Here is a 19,619-nt window from a genome sequence, read left to right as displayed (position 1 = left end):
GATTGCTGCTGAGGAGGAGATATCACTTCCTATCCACACTGACTGTAGTCTCCTGGTGAGGAAGTCAAAGGATTCAGTTGTAGAGGGAAGTACAGAGGCCCAGGTTTCGCAGCTTGTTGATTACTACTAAGGGTATGATGGTGCTGAATGCTGAACTGTAATCAATGACAAGCCTATTGCTGTTGTCCACATGGTCCAAGGCATTGAGATTGTATCCACTGTAGACTTACTATGGGGATAAGCAAATTGCAGCAGGTCAAAGTCCTTGCTTAGTCAGGAGTTGATTCTGGCCATGACCAGCCTCTCAAAGCACTTCATCACTGTAGATGTGAGTGCAATTGGGTGGCAGTCATTGAGGTAGCTCACCCTGCTCTTCTTGGGCACTGGGACGATTGGTGCCCTTTTGAAGCAGGTGGGAACCTCCAACTGCAGCAATGAGGGATTGAAAATGTCCTTGAACATTCCCACCAATTGGTTGGCACAGGTTTTCAGAGTCTTACCAGGTACATCATCGAGGCCTGATGCCTTGCAAGGATTCGCCCATTTGATGTTCTGTTGTTGGCTTCTGAGACAGCTTGGTCATCAGATTTTTCTAATCCTAATGTGATGCTCGGTCAAGTTCTATCTATGAACACTGGCATGAGCATTTTGGAATGTCTTAGATGAGGGTTTTAATTCAACAGGCTTCATTTTGGACACTGACTCGTGGTAAAGTAAGATAAGGCAAGATCTTTAATTTCCTCTGTAGTAAGGGTAGCTACATGATCCTCTTGCAGAATGCGGGAGATTGGAGAAGATTCCAGTGTCCCTGATGACTACACAGGTGTGAAGTATGTTCCCCTGCAGCTCAAGACTGACCGTATCAAGTGGCCAGGCATTCGGACTCACTCAGGAGCACCCATGATGCTGGAAGCATCTTTATGAGGAGCTTCAGTGAGGTGATTATGCCAAAGGCTCAGGCAGCAGGTAGGTGGGTGATCACCGAGAAAGGCAGAGGGGGTAGATAGGGAGTGAGGATTTCCCCATGGCCGTTCCCCTTAGTAACAGATATAGCATTTGGCTGGTGAGGGGCAATAGCATTTTAGAGGAGTACTGTTAGCAGCCAGGTTTGGGGCACAATGACTGGCTCTGATGCACAGCACAGGGAGGGTGGGGTCAGAGAAAGTTGCAACGAAAGGAGACCTGATCCTAAAGGGAATGGACAGGGGATCCGGTGTCTACGAGCAAGGCTTCAAAGCGGTGTGTTTTCTCCTGGGTGCCAGGGTCGAGGAGGTCGCAGCAGTTGCAGAGTATTCTCAGTGGGGTGAGTGAGGAGGCAGAGGCTGTTGTATAGATAGAAGAAGGGATGAAGTTCTGCAGAGTGAGTGTAGGGGCTTAGGTAGAAGTTAAACGGCAGGGCCTCCAGGGAGGTAACCTCTGCATTCCTCCTGGTGCCATGAACTAGCAAGAGTAGGAATGTGAGTACAGGCAGATAAATGGATGGCTAAAGAGCTGGTGCAGGAGGGGAAGATTCAGGTTCTTGGACCATTGGGATCTCTTCTGAGGCAGAGATGACCTGAAAAAAGAGATGGTTCCACCTGAAGATAAAAATCCTGGATTTTCTGTATCTGCTCAGGAGGGTTAAACTAACCTGGTAGGGAAGTGAGATCCAAAGTAGTCCTGTACCAGATAAGAAAGTTGAAGCACATATAGAAGTTAAAGCCTACAAGTCTAGTGGGTAGTACAGGCAGGAACAGGACTGGGAGTGAGGTAGGTCTGGTAGGGTAAGTTGAATTTACCTAAATGCTAGTAGCCAGACGGGTAAGACAGATGAACCAAGGGCATGAATAGATACATGATATTGTGATATTATAGCCATTTCAGAAACATGGATGAGAGATGGGCAGGACCAGCAGCTTAATATACCAGGGTAGAGATGCTACTATTGCAATAGGAGTGGAGATAAGAGAGGAGGTGGGGGTGTTGCAATGTGAATTAACATTAGTATCATGACGGCACTTAAAGAGGATATTCCTAGGCTGTATGGGGAGAATGCAGAAAAGATAGAAGGGGGTGATAACGTTGATAGAATCATACAATTGCTGCCTCCCCAGTAAGCAGCTAGAATTAAAGGAACAGATATGTTGGGAACATCTCATATTGGTGTGGATAGGATTGTAACAGCAGGTGATTTTAATTTCCCTAATATTGACTAGGAATGTCATAGTCCTGAAGATTTAGCTGGGAGAGAATTTAAGTGCATTCAGCAATGCTTTCTCAAGCAGTAAATAGACAGCTGTACTGGAGTGAGGATAACAGTTGACCTCCTTCGACGAAATTAGGCTGGGCAAGTGGCTGATGTATTAGTCTGGGAGCACTTTGGAGCCAATGCCCAGACTTCAAAAATGTAAAATAGCTTGGAAAAAATTGGAACTAGTCCATATGTTAAAGTTATAAATTGTAGCATTGGACAGAAACTTGCAAAGGTTGATTGGTAGGGGCTGTTGGCAGGTAAAGTGATGCCTGGTAAGTGGGAGGCTTTTAAAACTGAGATAGTGAAATCTCTTTAGAGTCATAGATCACTACAGCATAGAAACGGACCTTTCAGCTAATCTAGTCCATGCCAAACTGTCATTCTGCCTAATCCCATCAATTTACACCTAGACCATAGCTTTCCATACCCCTCCCATTCACTTATTTACCCGGACATCTCCTAAACATTGAAAACAAATCCATATCCACCACTTCTTCGGGCAGCTTATTCCACACTCGCACAACCCTCTGAGTGAAGAAGTTTCTCAATAGTTTCCCCTTCAATACTTCTCCTCTCACCCTTAACCCATGACTTCTAGTTCATAGAAATATAGAAACATAGAAAATAGGTGCAGGAGTAGGTCATTCAGCCCTTCGAGCCTGCACCGCCATTTATTATGATCATGGCTGATCATCCAACTCAGAACCCCGCCCCAGCCTTCCCTCCATACCCCCTGATCCCCGTAGCCACAAGGGCCATATCTAACTCCCTCTTAAATATAGCCAATGAACTGGCCTCAACTGTTTCCTGTGGCAGAGAATTCCACAGATTCACCACTCTGTGTGAAGAAGTTTCTCCTCATCTCGGTCCTAAAAGGCTTCCCCTTTATCCTCAAACTGTGACCCCTTGTTCTGGACTTCCCCAACATCGGGAACAATCTTCCTGCATCTAGCCTGTCCAATCCCTTTAGGATTTTATACGTTTCAATCAGATCCCCCCTTAATCTTCCAAATTCCAACAAGTACAAGCCCAGTTCATCCAGTCTTTCTTCATATGAAAGTCCTGCCATCCCAGGAATCAATCTGGTGAACCTTCTTTGTACTCCCTCTATGGCAACGATGTCTTTCCTCAGATTAGGGGACCAAAACTGCACACAATACTCCAGGTGTGCTCTCACCAAGGCCTTGTACAACTGCAGTAGTACCTCCCTGCTCCTGTACTCGAATCCTCTCGCTATAATTGCCAGCATACCATTCACCTTTTTCACCGCCTGCTGTACCTGCATGCCCACTTTCAATGACTGGTGTATAATGACACCCAGGTCTCGTTGCACCTCCCCTTTTCCTAATCGGCCACCATTCAGATAATAATCTGTTTTCCTATTTTTGCCACCAAAGTGGATAACTTCACATTTATCCACATTAAATTCCATCTGCCATGAATTTGCCCACTCACCCAACCTATCCAAGTCACTCTGCATCCTCTTAGCGTCCTCCTCACAGCTAACACTGCCACCCAGCTTCGTGTCATCCACAAATTTGGAGATGTTGCATTTAATTCCCTCATCCAAGTCATTAATATATATTGTAAACAACTGGGGTCCCAGCACTGAGCCTTGCGGTACCCCACTAGTGACCGCCTGCCATTCTGAAAAGGTCCCGTTTATTCCCACTCTTTGCTTTCTGTCTGCTAACCAATTCTCCATCCACATCAATACCTTACCCCCAATACCATGTGCTTTAAGTTTGCACACTAATCTCCTGTGTGGGACCTTGTCAAAAGCCTTTTGAAAATCCAAATATACCACATCCAGCTACATCCTCAAAAAATTCCATGAGGTTCGTCAGACATGATTTTCCTTTCACAAATCCATGCTGACTTTGTCCGATCATTTCACCGCTTTCCAAATGTGCTCTTATCACATCTTTGATAACTGACTCCAGCAGTTTCCCCACCACCAACGTTAGGCTAACCGGTCTATAATTCCCCGGTTTCTCTCTCCCTCCTTTTTTAAAAAGTGGGGTTACATTAGCCACCCTCCAATCCTCAGGAACTAGTCCAGAATCTAACAAGTTTTGAAAAATTATCACTAATGCATCCACTATTTCTTGGGCTACTTCCTTAAGCACTCTAGGATGCAGACCATCTGGCCCTGGGGATTTATCTGCCTTCAATCCCTTCAATTTACCTAACACCACTTCCCTACTAACATGTATTTCGCTCAGTTCCTCCATCTCACTGGACCCTCTGTCCCCTATTTCTGGAAGATTATTTATGTCCTCCTTAGTGAAGACAGAACCAAAGTAATTATTCAATTGGTCTGCCATGTCCTTGCTCCCCATAATCAATTCACCTGTTTCTGTCTGTAGGGGACCTACATTTGTCTTTACCAGTCTTTTCCTTTTTACATATCTATAAAAGCTTTTACAGTCAGTTTTTATGTTCCCTGCCAGTTTTCTCTCATAATCTTTTTTCCCCTTCCTAATTAAGCCCTTTGTCCTCCTCTGCTGAACTCTGAATTTCTCCCAGTCCTCAGGTGAGCCATTTTTTCTGGCTAATTTGTATGCTTCTTCTTTGGAATTGATACTATCCCTAATTTCTCTTGTCAGCCACGGGTGCACTACCTTCCTTGATTTATTCTTTTGTCAAACTGGGATGAACAATTGTTGTAGTTCATCCATGCAACCTTTAAATGCTTGCCATTGCATATCCACCGTCAATCCTTTAAGTGTCATTTGCCAGTCTATCTTAGCTAATTCACGTCTCATACCTTCAAAGTTACCTCTCTTTAAGTTCAGAACCTTTGTTTCTGAATTAACTATGTCACTCTCCATCTTAATGAAGAATTCCACCATATTATGGTCACTCTTACCCAAGGGGCCTCTCACAACAAGATTGCTAACTGACCCTTCCTCATTGCTCAAAACCCAGTCCAGAATAGCCTGCTCTCTAGTTGGTTCCTCGACATGTTGGTTCATAAAACCATCCCGCATACATTCCAAGAAATCCTCTTCCTCAGCACCTTTACCAATTTGGTTCTAGTCCAACTCAAACTCAGTAGAAAAAGCATGCTTGTATTAACCCTATCTATACCCTCTATAATTTTGTATGCCTCCATAAAATCTCCCCGCATTCTCCTACACTTTATGACTCTATTCCCTAATCTATTCAACCTTTTCAGGTCTTCATGTCCCTGCAACATCCTTGTAAACTTTCTCTGTATGCTTTCAATCTTATTGATACATTTCCTGCAGAAAGGTGGCCAGATCTGCACATAACATACCAAATTTGATCTCACTAATGTCTAATACAACTTCAACATAACATCCCAACTCTTGTACACTATACTCTGATTTATGAAGGCCAATATGCCAAAAGCTCTCTTTATAACCTTATCTGCCTGTGACACCACTTTCAAGGAATTATGGACCTGTATTCTCAGGTCTCTGTATGTTCTACCACACTTCTCAGTGTCCTACCATTAACTGTGTAAGAACTACCCTGATTTGGCCTTCCAAAGTACAACACCTCTCTGCATTAAATTCCATCTGCCATTTTTCAGCCCAGTTCTTCAATTGGTTCAGATCATGCTGCAAAATTTGATAGCCTTCCTTACTGTCCACTACACCCCTAATCCTAATTTTATCCACAGATTTGCTGATCCAGTTTACCACATTATCATCCAGATCATTAATGTAAATGTCAAACAACAATGGAACCAGCACCAATCCCTGCGGCACATTACTGGTTATAGGCCTCCAGTTAGAGAGGCAACCATCCACTACCACTTTCTGGTCTCTCCTGCGAAAGGTTAATTCAATTTACTAGCTCACAAAGAATGGCAAGCAACTGGATCGTCTTGACTAGCCTCCCATGTGGAACTTTGTCAAAGGCCTTGCTAAAGTTCATACAATGTCCACTGACTTCCCTTCATCACCTTTCATAGAAACATAGAAAATAGGTGCAGGAGTAGGTCGTTCGGCCCTTCGAGCCTGCACCGCCATTTATTATGATCATGGCTGATCATCCAACTCAGAACCCTGCACCAGCCTTCCCTCCATACCCCCGATCCCTGTAGCCACAAGGGCCATATCTAACTCCCTCTTAAATATAGCCAATGAACTGGCCTCAACTGTTTCCTGTGGCAGAGAATTCCACAGATTCACCACTCTCTGTGTGAAGAAGTTTTTCCTAATCTCGGTCCTAAAAGGCTTCCCCTTTATCCTCAAACTGTGACCCCTCGTTCTGGTCTTCCCCAACATCGGGAACAATCTTCCTGCATCTAGCCTGTCCAATCCCTTTAGGATTTTATACGTTTCAATCAGATCCCCCCTCAATCTTCTAAATTCCAATGAGTACAAGCCCAGTTCATCCAGTCTTTCTTCATATGAAAGTCCTGCCATCCCAGGAATCAATCTGGTGAACCTTCTTTCCTGGTAACTTCCTCGTAAAACTCTTTAAGATTTGTTAGACATGACCTTCTATACACAAAAAAAATATTGACTATCCCTAGTTAGGTCCTATGTATCCAAATACTTCTATATTCTATCATTTACAATACCATCCAGTAATCTACCCACAACTGATGTCAGGCTCAAACACGAGGAAATCTGCAGATGCTGGAAATTCAAGCAACACACACAAAATGCTGGTGGAACGCAGCAGGCCAGACAGCATCCATAGGAAGAAGCACAGTCAAGGTTTCGGGCCAAGACCCTTCATCAGGACTAACTGAAAGAAGAGATGGTAAGAGATTTGGAAGTGGGAGTGGGAGGGGGAGATCTGAAGTGATAGGAGAAGACAGGAGGGGGAGGGATAGAGCTAAGGGCTGGAAAGTTGATTGGCAAAAGAGACACAAGGCTGGAGAAGGGAGAAGATCATGGGACAGAAGGCCAAGGGAGAAAGAAAGGGGGAGGGGAGCTCCAGAGGAAGATGGAGAGCAGGCAAGGAGTAATTGTGAGAGGGAGAGAGAGAGAAAAATAAAGGGAAAAACAAACAAAGAAACAAATAAATAAATAAGGGATGGGGTAAGAACGGGAGGAGGGGCATTAACAGAAGTTAGAGAAGTCAATGTTCATGCCATCAGGTTGGAGGCTACCCAGATGCTGAACACCTATGCTCTGTCCGCCAGAGAAAGCAGGATCTCCCAGTGGCCACACATTTTAATTCCACTTCCGATTCCCATTCTGATATGTCTATCCATGGCCTCCTCTACTGTCAATGATGAAGCCACACTCAGGTTGGAGGAACAACACCTTATATTCCGTGTGGGTACATTTCCACGTAATTTGCCTCAATACAGCAAATGCTTCCTCCTCTATAATCCGTATATGCTCCATAACCTCACCACTGTTTTCCTTCAGCTCTAAAGACTCTGTGTCCATCTCCCAAGTAAATAGAGATGCAAAACATTAATTTAAGATCTCCCCCATCTTTTTCAGCTGTGTGTGTAGATGACCACACTAATCTTCAAGTGGACCAATTTTGTCCCCTGCTTTCTTTTTGCTCTTAATATAGTTGCAGAAGCCCTTGGGATTCTCCTTCACCTTGACTGCCAGAGCAACCTCATGCCTTCTTCTAGCCCTCCTGCTTTCTCTCTTACATTTATTACACTCCTAAGCACCTCATTTGTTCCTGCCCGCCTCTGCACTTCCTCCTTCTTCTTAACCGGGGCTTCAATATGCCTCAAAGACCAAAGTTTCCTAAACCTGTTAGCCTTCTCTTTTATTCTAACAGGAACAAACAAATTCTCTGCTCACAAACTTCACCTTTGAAGGCCTCCCACTTACCAATCACACCTTTGCCAGAAAACACCCTTTCCCAATCCATCCTGGCCAGATCCTTTCTGATGCTATCTAATTTAGAATCCCAACCTGAGAACCAGTCATATCCTTCTCCATAATTATCTTGAAACTAATGGAGTTATGACCACGAGATCCAAAGTGTTCCCACTTCTGTGAGTGTTCTCCTCCTCACACTTCTTCACCTGCCCTGTCTCGTTCCTTAATAGGAGCTTCCATATCACACTCTCTAGTTGGGACCTCTGTTTATTGTTTAAAGAAACTTTCCTGAACATATTTGACAAACATGTTCAAAACCAACATATTTCTTTTAGAGTGGATAAATTGGGGAGCCCTGGCTGATGAGGTATATTAAGGATGTGGTCAGGAAAAAAGGATGAATCATATATCAGATATAACCACTTAGATCAAGTAAGTTCCCTGAAGGGGATGTAATTGTATACTTAAAAAGGACATCAGGAGACAAAAAAGGAATATGCAATATCCTTAACAGGTAAGACAGAGGATCCTAAAAGAGTCTACATGCATATAAAGACAAAAGAGTAAATTAGAAGAAAGTCGATCTTCTTAAGGATCAGTGTGGTTGTCTATTTGTGGAGCCATTGGAGATGTACAAGGTGATAAATGTGTATTTCCAGTCCATTTATAATGGAGGTGATCATGGAAACTAGGGAATTCAAGGAATAGAACTGTGATGTCCAAAAACATATTTACATTATGAAGAAGGAAGCGGGGCAAATAAATCAGTGATTCCTTGGGAGAAATCTGATACCTATTGAGCCAAGTGGCTTCTTTCCCACCTCAGGTGACCTGCTGTTAAAATCTTAGAACACAGGAATAGGCATTCCTGTCACGGAGTCGAGCTGAACACTATACCAAATTAAATCATTGCTGCCTGCACTTGATCAATACCCCTTCAATGATCTACAAACGTTTGTAAATGCCTTTTAAACACCACCATGGTATCTGCTTCCAGCACTACCCTTGGCGGCCTCTTCCAGACACTTCCCACGTGTAAACAAAAACTTCCTGCACATCTCCTTTAAACTTTTCCCTTTTCACCTTAAAGGTCCTCTGACATTTGACATTTCTACCCTGGGGATAATATCGTGACGGTGTCCCCAATCTGTTCCTCTCAGAAACTTGTAAACTTCTATCGGATCTCCCCTCAGCCTCCGACATTTGAAGAAAACATTCTAAGTCTGTGCAAACTCCCCTTATAGCACATACTCTCTTATCTAGGCAGCATCCTGGTAAACTTCTTCTGTACTCTTTCGAAAATCTCCATCCCTTCCTGTAACTCACTCACGTCTTTGTTAATGTTTGACATTTCTAAACCACCCCTATGCAGTCTCCCTCTTCCACCCCAATTAAACTTTGTTATGCCCTAACTCGACAAATCCCACTCACCTAGTACCCCCTCATCTACACTGATTCACTGGTCAGCAACACGTCGATCTGAAAATTGTTCTGAAACACCTCTGAAGTCCCCAACTTGGCAACTAACCCCGCCAACATCCTTTTCCTGTTCTAGCCTCAACCTTGCCCTCGTTTTCCATGATGTGACTCCAACTGCCTGTGGCTTAAACAATGACATTGCTCCTTAAATCTCCCCCCCCCATTAAAATGCTGCCTAAACTCTCTAAAGTCACATCTACCCTTGCCGCCAATCCGACTCACAATTTCCTCTCTTGCAACGCTTTGCACCGTGTTTCTACATTAAAAGAGATGTACCAATGCAAGATGTTGTTGTTATTGTCATGGTTGCACCTTATACAGTTTTCAAAAAAACAGTAGCCTAGTTATTTAAAAAAAGGACAAGAGGGTTAGAAGAAAGTAATTAGTAAGAAATCGCTCACAAACAGGAGTGTGTGTTAGTAAGAATTCACGACCCTTCTTAAATAGAGAAGTCTCACGAAACAGTTAAATTGCCGAGTGTAGTCGAGAACTAAGGCACAACACAAGACTTGATGCCTCAATTAAGCTTTTACACTAGTTATTTTAAAGTTTGTCAACTCACCGAAGAGCCTGCCCAGAAAGGACACGAGTTCCTGACATTGGGGGATTCGGTGAGGGACAGAGCCCCGAAGCTGAGCGAGACGACGGAAAAACCCAAGGCGATCTGCAGCAGTCCCAGGGCGAAGAGGGAGCGGCCGTAGAGCGGGCTGGATACCGCCTGGCGCCCGGGGTTGCTCCCAGGATTCTGGGGCAGCGTTCCCGGAGCCCAACGACCTCGGCAGCGCAGTGAGGGATCTCCGCCGGCTGCACCAGCAACCACGGGGCAAGAACTGGGCAAGACTACCGGCAGTGACATCCAGCAGCAGAGGACGGGCAGCAAGGAGAGGGAGAAAGGTCCCAAGACTCTGCAGTCACACACAACCCCAGCACGGCGCTAGTCCAGAAGTTCTTTCACAACGCCTTGTTGAAAACTCACCGCCCTCCTTCTCCACCCTACACGCTTCCAGGAGCAGGAGGAGGAAGGGGGTGGGATCAAAACCTTTCCTAAAACTCTCCCTTCCACACGTCCCTGAAGTGACTCAGTAGAGGAGTTTTAAAATAACTACCGGCGAGATAGGGATTGCGTTACCAGATCTGGCAGGGGCACTCAAATCACTTGCGTTCTGGAGAAAGATCCAACTAGTCCGGAAAGGTACTAGAGGTGCTGAGATGGAAACCCGTCAATACAAAAAAACTTTGTTAATGAGTGACAGAACTGCGAAACAGGCAACGCTACAGTTTTATCGAGACCCGTGCTGCTTCTATCTAACCTTTGAGGGCACCTTATGTTATATTAACGTATAGGAAAGGTTTCGAGGGGTATGAGAGAAACCAGGATACCTGGAAACAGCTTGGATCGGCACGGACGATTTGGGACGAAGGTTCTGTTTCGTGCTGTAAAACTGATTAAACTCAGATTTAACAAAACGTTTAAATCATCTATGTGATACATTTTGATGTGTTCAGAACGACTGTCATGCTTCCTGCATCACTATTCTGACTACCAACAGCTCGCACTCTATTGGTGCAAAGAACCTTAGGATGCCCTGAAAAGGATAAGAACTGCGCTACAGAAATGTAACGGATGCAACCCTTCCTGCACATGCCCACTTCCCTCCACAGTCGTTGCTTGACCGGCTGAATTCTTCCAGCAGTTTGTTTTTGTTTTTGTTTTGCAGATCCCAGCATCTGCAGCCTCCCGTGCCTTCTGAAATGTTCACTTCAAATCCATGATTCAGTGGGAAGTTCTGAAAGAATCTTTCAATTTTACACTGTTGTTACGGCAAAAAAAAACTGCAGGCGAGGTTAAAACTGCTGCTCGTACTGCACAAATTAACTTTTCATTATGATTGAGAATGGAGTTTAAATAAAATAATCCAGTCCCAGCCCATTCTTTGGTGAGGGAAAATTGTTCAATTGGCTAGAAGTACATATAACATGCAATTATTTGGTACCTCTGACGCAATCATATGTTTCAAAGTTCTGGGAGATATTGGGAAGAATACTTCGATCTAGGAATATAACGCAGAGAAAAAAGCTGTAAGCGAGTGAGTTTCTTGAGCTCAGGAACTAGGCAGCTGGGGGATGGAAATCAGTGCTACACAAGAAGTCGGAATCATAAGCAGGTGGAGAGATAGAGGGTTACAAGTTTGCAGAAATGGCGAGTAGGGTGTAGAAGACAGAATGAACATGGAGAATAACCATTTTAAAATTGAGGCATTGTCAGACCCAAGTGTAGGTCTGTGAGCACAAGGTGTGAGAGACATCTGGCACTAACTGTGCGTTAGGATACCACCAAGAGGCTTCCGTGTGAAACCAAGGTTATGATGGGTGACCTCCTTGGGGTGCGTTGGATGGTTACCTTCATGGGTGACTAAGCCATCGAGAGGGTTTCAGCAATGGACCAATACAATGACGTGTTAAAAACCTTCAGATAAGTTCATGGATAGGAGGGGTTTAGAGAGATATGAGCCAAACGCAGGCAAAATGGTTGGCGGGTCGATGAATTGGGCCAAAGAGCCCGTTTCCATTTTGCGTCTGTGAATAGAAACAAAGGAGGAAGAGTGGTCTGGGGCGGTAGAGGTGCTAAACAGGCAACACTATGGTTTATAACAAAAAGATCTGCAGATGTTGGAAATTCAAGTAACACACACAAACCGCTGGAGGAACTCAGCAGGCCGGACAGCATCTATGGAAAAGTGGACATCTACTAATTTTTTTTCCAGCCCTGCCGAAGGGTCTCGCCCCGATACGTCGACCGTACTTTTTTCCCCATAGATGCTGCCTGGTCTGCTGAGTTCCTCCAGCATTTCGTGTGTGTTGCTATGGTTTATAAGCATCAGGAGGCAATTAAGAAGATTCTTGCTCTTTTCTGCATTTAAGAATGTGATTGAACCTCACACAAAATCATTCAATACGATAAAGGAGGTTCAGGATATCAAGTGTGAAGGTGGCGTTGCTATTACATTTTACAGCGCAAATGTCGACCCTATTCCTCCAATCCTACTTCATCTCTCTCTTTGACAGACTATCCAGTGGATTAAGAAAACCCACAGCTTTTTGCATAAAGCTGCGGAATGGCTACTCACCCTTGGTTGGGCAATCGCAGCGCCGGTGGTCATCGGCATTACCGTGGAAATCTGTGCGTAGTAAGCTCGACGAGGTTGTAGTTCAGTAACCTGTCGTGGTGGTGTTAATTGAGGGACAAACATTGGATACGGGAGGGAGTTCGCGTTCAAAAAATGTCATGTGACCATTTACTTTCACCTGAGAGGGTGGGTGGGATCTTGGTTTAATAGCTCATTTGAAGCTTGGGAAGATGATGAATGAACATGGTCCAGCTGGTTACAATCCACAGTGAACGCCGAGCACTTGTTCTGACATTAAGAGGCTGATAGAACACAGGTAGATATTCAGCGGTAATGCACCATTAAGTTGGATGCCAACCGCCGTAAAACAAGATACAGGTGGATATTCAGCCATTTTGCCAGTTTCACACCACTGAAAGAGCCTCCCAATTAGACCCACTCCCCTTCTCCCCCAACCTTGCCAGCTATTCCTTTTGAAATATTTATCCAATTCCTTTTTGATGGTACCTGCTGTTACCATAGTCCGTCACAAATCATCATTAATTTCCTCTTCCTTTTACAAATCACTTTCAATCTGTTTTCTGGTTTCATTCCTTGATTATTCATTTAAAATTACTAAATTGCTAATTTAGTGAACCCCAAATGTGATTTGAAGCCTCTTGTAATATGCTCATCTTCTTTGTTCAAAGAGCAGCCCCTATTTCTCCAGTGTCCCCTCATTCTTGAACTCCCTCATCCCTAGAACCGTTCCAGTACACCACATAGGTAACATCTCATACTTGAATTCCATTGAAAGGTCAATACTCAGAACCAAACAGAAAACTCCAACTGGGATCCAATCGTTTATGAAGGTTAGCAGAACTTCCTTCCTGCTTCTCCATTAAGAAAGCCAGATTTCTATCCACCTTTCAAAATTATCCTGTCTTCAAAAATTTGTGCACTTTTGATAGCAGAGAGGGTACGACAGACAATTAATGAAAGATATAAAGAGTAATGTGTTCAACTATTTAAGAAAAAAATACCATTTAATGGGTTATTACAAGCAGGCTTGGAGCTTTGCCTCTGAATGAACTGCAAAGGGAATGAACACCTATATACTGCATTTTAGCTGCTGAGGGTCAGTCACAAATCCACAATCTCATTTCCCAAATTTGAGAAGAGGGAGGCCCATACCAGACCTCTGGGAGTTGTAGTCTTGCACATTTACAAGAAAGGAGACAAGGAAACCTCTGGTAACTTGAGAGGAATCTCACTACCCTCATTTTACTGGGAGATCACTGGCTGGATTTCTTTGAACAGATTCATCCTAGAATTTGAAGAGTTGTTTCTAAAATCAATGTAGATTCCAGACATCTAGAGGCAGAGCGTATATGATCTTTGCCGTGTGACACCAAGAAAGATGCAGTGCACAGCAACAGCCTCTGCATACAGCCTTCTTCAACCTCACTCAAGTCTTTGATTCAAATCAGCAGAGACTGTGGTTCACCTCCCCGGACCCCCGCCATCTGTCTCCTTATTTGATCGTCACAAATATGACAATCCAACTGTTACCTGTGGGGAGATCCCTCTGTAGTTACCTTAGGGCTTAGATCATGATTACAACATCCCAGATGTGGATGATAAGATTGTGACTGAAGCACAGTTGAGCTGCACTAATCAGACATTGCATGTAGACCTGACAACATAACTTCAGCCCCTTGCATTTGTTCCATGATGTAGTGCAAGAGACATGCGTGACAATACCAACTAAAAGGCTACAGAGCCAATGCTGCTGCACTGCCCCAAATCTTTTCTGCCACTAAGTTGTACCTTGCCTCCAACACTTCCTGGAGGAATGGAACTAATTTTCAGAGCCAGTTCAGTGACTGAACTCCAGAATAAAGATCACTGAACCCCAGGGTTCTGTAATGTTTCACCGGACCGGTTATCAGCGGCCAAGCGTTCTAATTCCAATTCCCATTACCATTCCGACATGTTGATCCATGACCGCCTCTTTTGTGCCAAGATGAGGCCACCCTGAGGGTAGAAGAGGATCACCTTATATTCTGTCTGGGTACCCTCCAACCTGATGGTATGAATATAGATTTCTTTTTCCCATGAACAAAATTCTCCACCCCCCCTCACTTCCTCTCTTCCCCACTCTGACCTTTTACTCCTTCTCACCTGCCTATTACCTGGGTCCATTCCTCCTTCCCTTTCTCCTATTATACCCTCTCCTATCAGATTCTTTCGTCTCCACCCCTTGTCAATAGACAATAGGTGCAGTAGGCCATTCAGCCCTTCGAGCCAGCACTGCCATTCACTGTGATCATGGCTGATCATCCATAATCAGTACCCTTTTCCTGCCCTTTCCTACCCATCTGGCTTTATCACCTTCCAGCTAGCCCCTTTCCCTTCTCCTATCTTTTAATTCAAGCATCTCCCTCTCAGTCCTGCAGGGCCTCGGCCCAAAATCATCGACTGTTTATTATTGACCTGCTGGGTTCATCCAGCATTTTCTGTGTGTTGCCAGTTATCTGGAGCCTGGATAAATGCTTCAGTGACAAAGTTCAAATTTCCCTACATTGAAGGACTATTCAGGCAATAAAAAAAAACATTAAATTACAAATATGGCCATAAGATAATTGCATCTGCAGCAATCCAATATTGTCATTCAGGGTAAAATGACAGATTTTGTTTCCTGTCTCATTTACATGCATCCCCAGACCCACAGTAAACTGGTCGACTCAAATATCTGCTGAAATGGCCCAAAAAAATCTTTATATCAAACAATCAGACATGGACAATAAATTGTTGGCCTTAGCTGCGATGCCTAGATGTTGTAAATGATTAAATAAAAGTTGTTGAAATATACAAAATTAAATGTGACTTTATGATCAATAATTCTAATTCAGGCACAATGAGGTACAGAGGGTGATAAATTTACACAGGCTGTCAGTTTAATTGTGAATAAGACTGGCATTCATCAGAACCTCATTTTGAACCAGAAATTGATAAACAAGTGGACTGAGGCTTGGGAAAATATATTGCACAAGTGCCAGAAACAGTTCATTTGAGGGCCATTTAAAATTTACTGTACATTGGTTAACTAATCTTTTGGGGGTAAAAGGAGAACAACATTGATCTCAGCCCCAGACTCACTCACACAGTTCACATGATTGTCCATTATAGGCATCAAACATCTGGTCCTAGAGCTACAACCTAGAATGACAAGGCACATCTGTGAGAACACAAGAAGAGTACAGAGTCTGTTCCACATCATATACTCTTTTGATTGCAAATCATTAACTGTTCATTCATCAACACTGGGTCCAAATCCAGAGCTCCTTACTAACAGAGCCTCGGGAGCACTTTCACCCACAGACTGGAGTTTGAAAGTGGCATCTCCTCACCTTTCCAGAGGCTATACATGCCAGTGACATTTTATCTTGTAGAACTATACAAGTTAAAAATAACCCTAATATTTTAATTGAATCATTTGAAAGATTGTGAAAATTGGCATTTCCTTCAAGTGATTAAACTTTTGAAAGTATTTCAGTGGTTATAACACATTGAGAGGTTCTGATAACTTGAAGAATGTTCTACAATAACAAGTTTTTATCATTCACAATTTAAAAAGCACAATTCAAAAATCCCCAAAACCAAACTTTATCTGCATCTTGATATCCAAGCTAAAAAGTAATAGCACTTAAATACATAATGTTTTATTTGATCAATTTAAAATCAATACCATCATTACAAGTTAGAAAAAATGCATTCTGTGTACAAGATACATTCTTGCACATGACAATTGCAAATGCAGTACAAAATTAGGACTCTTTCCTCTGGTCCCAAAAGGATCTTTACACCACAATGGTTTATCAGTTAAAAAATATAACTCAAATTCATACCAAGTCCAGTGTCATTACCTTCACCAATTACAATCTCTCCAAAAGCAAGCTTTTTGTTCAAGAAAAAGAAACACAAGAGGCACTTTTGCGTTCCTGTGCAGAACTTTGTTACAAAGGTCTGCCCTTTTTTTTTTAAAAAGACCTTAATTTGTCCTTGAATTGGAAATTATGTATAAAAAAAAGCTTCATGTGAAAACTATAGTAAAAGGCAGCTGGAGCAGCATTCGCGAAGTATACAAGTCCCATTGAAATAAAGTTACTATTGCTGGGAGCAACTGCAAGTTAATCAGCACTGAAGGTCCAGGAGCTTGTGGGCCAGCAGATCATTTCCAGCACATCTGTTTTTTTGATTTTATTTTTCATTTTATTAAAACCATGGTATGAAGTATCCCCCTTTCTAAAGTTCAGTATCCCTGTATTTGGTGGTATGAGGCCCATGCTGACCATAGTAACCTCTCTTTGAATGGTCTGCAAGTTGTCTGCGATACTGCTCCTCCTCCTCATCATCTTCCGCTCTGTAGCCAAATCCGCTGGGGTCCAGGTAGGATTGTGGCGCGGGCTTCTGGGGCTCAGGAGGTCTGAAGTTAGCAAAAAAAAGAGCTAATGTTAAAATACCAAGAGAAAATTAGGTGTTATAAAGCAGAGAATTGTTAAACGTAGTTGAATTAAGTTAAGAATAGTAAAATAGTTTTCTACGCATGAAACATATCTCTGCCATTTATTTCTGTGACTAATTTTTCAACAATAATCTTGTCCCTCCCTTCTTATTTATGTGCTTTGAGTGATCATACCTCAGTCAAAATCCTCTGGTTTTTTTTAGGCTACATGTTCAAAAATGGCATGAGGTTTCTCTTAAAACTCCAGGTACATCCTCTCTAGATGTCACGTGTGTTAAAAAGACATTGATATTCTGGGAAGACTAGCCAGAACATCAATCTTTCCCACAGGACATAGAGCTGGTAGGACAATGTCTGCCTCCTACTTCTTACAACTCTGGAGGCGGTTGAATTTGGATGTCCTGAATGTATTATGCATTGCCAGTTGTTGCATATTGTAAAAGCAAGCACATAACTGACCAGAGCTGAGGCAAATGGAGTTGTTCTTGCAATTCCTAGGGAAAACTTAATGGGCTAGATCTTCCAACAGGTTGCTACCAGCTATTCTATAATTACAGTACTTACAGTTGTAATATGCAGCATTACCCTCACTCCTCATTGATAGACTCCCAAAGAAGTTCAGCAGTGATCTAAAGAGGGTTCAGAGTATGGTACAGTACACACATCACTTGCATGCACTGAAAACTACATGACCGATCTTTGGGAGTACCAATGGCAGTCTTAAAGACACCTCTGCCATACCCAGTAGGAGGGGGTTATTCTAGGAGTCTGTTAATTGTCTTAACACATTTTAAGTTTGACCCACATTGCTGGTGGTGATAAACACAAAATCAAACAGCTCAAATGTTAACATCTGCATGAACAGTGCAAGTCACCTCAAAAAACCTTTCATATTATATTCTCCATTGCCTTTGGGCAAGTTTTGTGGTAAGAAGCACGAGTAGGTCATCAAATATGCTCCAAGGCAGTCGAGATCAATAACGAATTGGCCCTAACAACTCAAAGATAAAATTTTATTTCCCTGCAGGGAATTATATATAAAGGTTAAAGCTACGTCCCCAGACCCAAAGTAAAAACAAAAGGATCTCAAGGATCATTTGACATTGCAGATTTGCGGATCATTTCTCTGGCTTTATACATTCTCAGCAATTTTATTATGAAAATGATTTTGTATGGCCAATTCGATAAAACTTCAGCGGGGAGGGGGAAAGAGGGATGAGGCCTGGGGAAGAGGGCTCTCAAGCTTGACATCAAGGGTTCTGACTGTGGCTTGCTGCCGTGGTCCATATCAGACCGTCAATCTGACCACCTGAGAACAGGGAAATACTGTTTTGCCATTAAGTTCAGGTTATTCTCCACTCTTTACTCTGGTCATTTTGGCCGCCTCCAGTCTCTCACAAATATCTAGTACCTGATCTTGTGTCCTGTAGGTCACAATATTTAAGCCATTTCAGACATATCAGTGTAAAACAAACCATTCCAGGGTTTGATATGAAGAAAGCACTCTTTCATACAATATCAAATCACTCCATTTGCAAAAGTACCAATTGTTAGAACTGTAAAGAGTTCATAGATTTCCTGCACTCGTAGATCTCCCAGTAAATCTGAATAGTTTCAATTAATAAACCCTGGTGGATCTCATTTGTTAATAATGTGAGTATTGATATCACAGAAATTTAAATACTGCTATTCTTAGTTCACATCACCGAGAAATATTCCTGCTTGTTCTCCATGTGGATCAGAAAATTCCAACCTACCAGTGATCGGCAATAAAATATAGAGACAGGAGGATGACAGAGTAATTTAGTTGGTACACATTTGAACTAAAAATCTAGTCGCTGCATTCAGAAAAATAACTCATGTGACTTTTATGTTGTCTCGATGTTACTTCTGCTTTCCAGCGTACTCACAAAGGTTGGACCTGCCTAGAATCTGGGGCGGGACCAGACTAAATAGTCGGAGATGGCAGAGCTATGCTGAACTCCATGGGAGCTCAGTATCATGGCTGAAGTGCATATTATTGTCCTCCAGCACAGTGGAAGGTTAAGACTTCCAACTATGGTGCAGATCCTCTAACTGCCAGTGGGACATCGGAAGATCAGCTCCAATAATGCATAAGTCAGCAATGCTTTCAAGTTGCCCTGGACAACTAACTAAATCACATATTTCCAGAGGAAGAAAGTTTGGTTGCAGGTTAGGATGCTTAACATGGGAACAATTATTGAAGCACAATTCACCTATCCAAGTGAGAAAAGGTTCAAATAGCTTACCCAAATGGAATTTATTTAAAACAACAGCTCTTCATTAAAAAACGTACAGATCTCAGAACCGCTGAAGAATTTCAGAGACTTGTGATTAAAATGGGATCTATTATAGAAGATAACATGGCTAAACTCCAACACCCTGGCTTACAAAACATGCAAAAAAAATTGTACGCATTCTGTAACAAAAACAAAGTACTGGGAGATATTTGGATGGGCACTCTCTTCTGG

At 42.9% G+C, this 19,619-nt stretch overlaps 2 protein-coding genes across 9 annotated transcripts in view; both read right to left on the bottom strand.

The window, feature by feature from the left end:
* Nucleotides 1-10,512, bottom strand: part of fam189a2 (family with sequence similarity 189 member A2) — a 101,034-nt gene extending 90,522 nt beyond the window's left edge. For 2 of the 3 annotated variants that reach the window (XM_072258099.1, XM_072258101.1), the window contains exon 1: nucleotides 10,055-10,511. In XM_072258099.1, the coding sequence (XP_072114200.1) occupies nucleotides 10,055-10,348 (294 nt within the window). In that variant the 5' untranslated portion in view covers nucleotides 10,349-10,511. Of the gene's footprint in view, nucleotides 1-10,054 lie in introns of all 3 variants that reach the window. The other variant, XM_072258100.1, reaches the window with a different exon arrangement.
* Nucleotides 10,513-16,308: 5,796 nt separating this feature from the next.
* tjp2a (tight junction protein 2a (zona occludens 2)) overlaps nucleotides 16,309-19,619 on the bottom strand; it is a 152,651-nt gene continuing 149,340 nt past the window's right edge. For all 6 annotated transcript variants that reach the window (XM_072258087.1, XM_072258086.1, XM_072258089.1 and 3 more), the window contains exon 23: nucleotides 16,309-17,088. In XM_072258087.1, coding sequence (XP_072114188.1) covers nucleotides 16,908-17,088 — 181 coding nt within the window. In that variant the 3' untranslated portion in view covers nucleotides 16,309-16,907. The remainder of the gene's footprint in view (nucleotides 17,089-19,619) is intronic.

Source organism: Mobula birostris, chromosome 5 (genome assembly GCF_030028105.1).
Source record: "Mobula birostris isolate sMobBir1 chromosome 5, sMobBir1.hap1, whole genome shotgun sequence".
Classification (NCBI taxonomy): domain Eukaryota; kingdom Metazoa; phylum Chordata; class Chondrichthyes; order Myliobatiformes; family Myliobatidae; genus Mobula; species Mobula birostris.
The sequence above is the reverse complement of the archived record's forward strand: the minus strand, read 5'-3'. Positions and strand labels throughout refer to the sequence as shown.